The 3,242-nt window shown below is 33.2% G+C and overlaps 1 protein-coding gene across 1 annotated transcript; it reads left to right on the top strand.

Annotated features, from left to right (window-relative positions):
- Positions 1 to 1,206: 1,206 nt before the first annotated feature.
- On the top strand, positions 1,207 to 2,160 carry LOC108569017. The gene is made up of 4 exons (XM_017930398.1): positions 1,207 to 1,284; positions 1,335 to 1,484; positions 1,570 to 1,708; positions 1,801 to 2,160. The coding sequence occupies exons 1-4, from the start codon at positions 1,207 to 1,209 to the stop codon at positions 1,896 to 1,898; spliced, it is 465 nt and encodes a 154-aa protein (XP_017785887.1). The 3' UTR covers positions 1,899 to 2,160.
- Positions 2,161 to 3,242: the final 1,082 nt, after the last annotated feature.

Here is a 3,242-nt window from a genome sequence, read left to right as displayed (position 1 = left end):
ATTAAGAAAAATGTAAAAGTTCTGCATTTTGAAATAATATTTAATTTGATAGCTTATTTTAAGAAATTGGCAAATACGACAAATAATTCAATATGAATATGATAGAAAGACAATTGTTCATACATTAATTTACATTTTTACTGATTTAACAAGCATTAATGGGTTTTGAGTAATTATGAAAAATGTGAAGGTATGTTCAGAAATGGGCAAACGCAGCAATTTTTTTTATTAGAAACACAATAGTTTATAGATTAATTTGCATATTAGTTTATCTAATTATTATTAATGGTTATTGAGTAATTCAAATGTTAAGACTATGTATTTTGAGTTTTAATTTAATTTCACAGCTCATTTTAATAAATTGGAAAATGCAACAAGTCTTTTAGTAGACTTAGTAGAAAAGCAATTGTGTACAGAATAATTAGCATATTATTAATTAAACCAAACTTGAAGAATATTGAAAAATCGTTATATCTCGGTTATTAATTATTATAAAAAAAATCCAAAATTTAGATAATAAATGTATTCAATTGCTAAATTTTCTAAACTTTTTGCTAGTAAAAATTGGTTATGGGAAATAGATCTAGAACATCTGTTTAGGTAAGAAATTACAGAAAGAATCTTTACACTTTTATTAGTAACACCCTGTATTTCTTTCATCCAGCCTGTCTGAGCCACCCTAGGAGTAGAGGAGAGACAGCTGCTGCAAATAATATTGATATATTAAATAAGTTTTCGGATTCTCGATTTTTCAACTAATACTTCGCAACTACTACATCAATTTAAAGTTCGGAAATTTGTATACGTCGCAGGCGGTGTTCCCAAACCCAAAAAAAAAACCTCCAACACTACCCCCGAAAACCTTCAAATATTCGAACGCCGCTAATTACACTTCCGCCTTTTCTCGCACTCAACGCAAAAAAAGAATCATGGAATGAAGCAAGAAGGAAAACCAAAATCAAATCAATCAATTAGGTCGTTAAAGGAGCTGAAGGGAATACGTGACTGAAGACTCAATACACCCTTTATTTAATGGAAGACGAAGAGATGCACAACATCTAGAAGAGTCGATCGATCACTCACGCAACAAAGCCTTATTAATACGAGCGATTTGAATAAAATATATATGTCTGGTCGTTATCTTGAGATAAAGATTTTTGAAGATTGCGCTGTTTGTACAGAGAGTAGCCAGTACGAGGATCGATCATGGAGCTGTCGATTATACTGAACCTGCAGCCTTCCGCGCTGAAAACCTTATCCAGCTTATTCGGATACGTGGGCATCGTGAGTGTTGATCCGACCTCTCCAGGTATATTACCTAATAACCAATCCAGTTGTTCCGAGTGTTAGCCGTCGGAGCTCTCTCCGTATACTTATCCGACGAGGACAGACCGGATCATTACGACGTTTTTGTGAAGGCAGCTCTAGGTTACTCGATCGTCTCCTTAATTGCGAACGGCTGCATGCTCGTCGGCATCATCAAGGTTAGATAAGTGCTACAACCTACAATAATACTACTGCAACATGAAATTTTGGTGATGTGATGAACTGGAGATCTCTGTTTTCCAGGACGTGCATTGGCTTCTCCTTCCTTATCTCGGCGTCCTGATGCTGGAGATAATTGGATCCGTTATCGGCCTACTTCTCGCCATCTTCCTATTTCACTTCGGCTTCGTGCACCTGCTCATACCGACCTCAATTTTGCTGAGTAAACATATCAATCCAACAACCTAAATTGATACATTTTCGACAGTTTATTTATCTTTTTTCTTTCTTTATCTCTACCTTCTGCTACTGCAGTATTGAACGTCTACGTTTGGATGACTATCACGAAGCTGTTTCGCTTCATGGAGACCAAGTTCCGTTATCTGAGGAGCGTGACGCTCACGCAGAATTAGGGGATGGCACGATGCGGCACGCAAATTGAGTCTTCTAATCTCGCATATGCTGGATATTCCAAATCGATATTCAATTATTAGGTAACACTCGAAATAACGAATATTTCTTCTAGGATTTTTTTATATAATCGATGTGAAATACGAGAAAATACGATTTCAATTTCCGTAATCTTTGATTTGATTTTTCTTATCTAAACTTAATCAATTCTAGATAAAACTATCAAATAAACACAAATTTCTACACTACCAATCCATTAAATTATATTACAATTTATTAGACATAAAATTATTTTTTTTTATTGCAAATCGAATTGTACTTAAGTAGAATATTTACATTTAATCAGTAGTTAATAAATAATTGTTTTAACAAATGTTACTTACTTTTTCTAAAATCCTGTGAAATACCAAAATCCAACGAGAAATGCAAAGGATAAGAGTAAATCGAAAAATAAACATATCCTGATTTTGTTCTGGTGAAACCGGAAGGCTTGACAATGCTTCCGTTTTTGGTGCCAATCCGAAAATTTGTTTTTTAATGTGGAATAAGTCCATTATAATCATAGTGAAAAATCAACTTTCTAATGCAATTTTTTATTGATTATTACAACTTTTCTGTGCACTGCCCTTTAGCAGATATTGGCTAGTGCCTTAAAAGCAACATCGTATACAAACTTATTTCTCCTTTACATTTAGCATAGTTAAAGTTTCATGGTAAATAGGTGGTATGCAGGGCACTAAACTTATCAAATATATTTTGTTGTTTGATCTTGACGTTTTATACAATGGTAACATAGAGAGATGTTTAGATATTGCTGAGTTGTTACGTTCTTAAATCATTTTTTTTTTCCAAAAGTGGACTTAAAATCCTAAAATCCTAAGAGAAATGTTAAGGGTAAAACAAAAAACGATTTTGTCCTAGTGAAACCGGAGGGCTTGACAATGTTTCCATTTTTGGTCGCAATCCGCAAATTTGTTTTTTAAAGTGGAATAAGTCCATAATAATCATAGTGAAAAATCAACTTTCTAAAGCAATTTTTTATTGATTATTACGACTTTTCGTTAAGGTTTCATGGTAAATATTTGGTATGTAAGGCACTAAACTTATTTGTTTGATCTCAACTTTTGCTGAGATGTTTTGTTCTTAACTCATTTTTTTTTCCATTAGTGGACTTATAATACTTTCAACAAAAAAAGACGGCTCATATGTTACTTACTTTTTCGAAAATTCTGTAAAATACGAGAAAATACTAAGAGAAATGTTAAGGGTAATACGAAAAACGATTTTGTCCTAGTGAAACCGGAAAGCTTGAGAATGTTTCCGTTTTTTTTTGTGGAAAGCGAAGG

Source organism: Nicrophorus vespilloides, unplaced genomic scaffold (assembly GCF_001412225.1).
Source record: "Nicrophorus vespilloides isolate i.1.1-1 unplaced genomic scaffold, Nicve_v1.0, whole genome shotgun sequence".
Classification (NCBI taxonomy): domain Eukaryota; kingdom Metazoa; phylum Arthropoda; class Insecta; order Coleoptera; family Silphidae; genus Nicrophorus; species Nicrophorus vespilloides.
This window is presented reverse-complemented; position numbering and strand designations above follow the sequence as displayed.

What these genes read in the sequence shown, in the direction of transcription:
- LOC108569017 (XM_017930398.1), top strand. Translation starts at nt 1,207, where the DNA reads ATGGAGCTGTCGATTATACTGAACCTGCAGCCTTCCGCGCTGAAAACC. An exon ending in TATTCGGATACGTGGGCATC is followed by an intron (nt 1,285 to 1,334) that starts GTGAGTGTTGAT and finishes TAACCAATCCAG; the next exon opens with TTGTTCCGAGTGTTAGCCGT. An exon ending in TGCTCGTCGGCATCATCAAG is followed by an intron (nt 1,485 to 1,569) that starts GTTAGATAAGTG and finishes TCTGTTTTCCAG; the next exon opens with GACGTGCATTGGCTTCTCCT.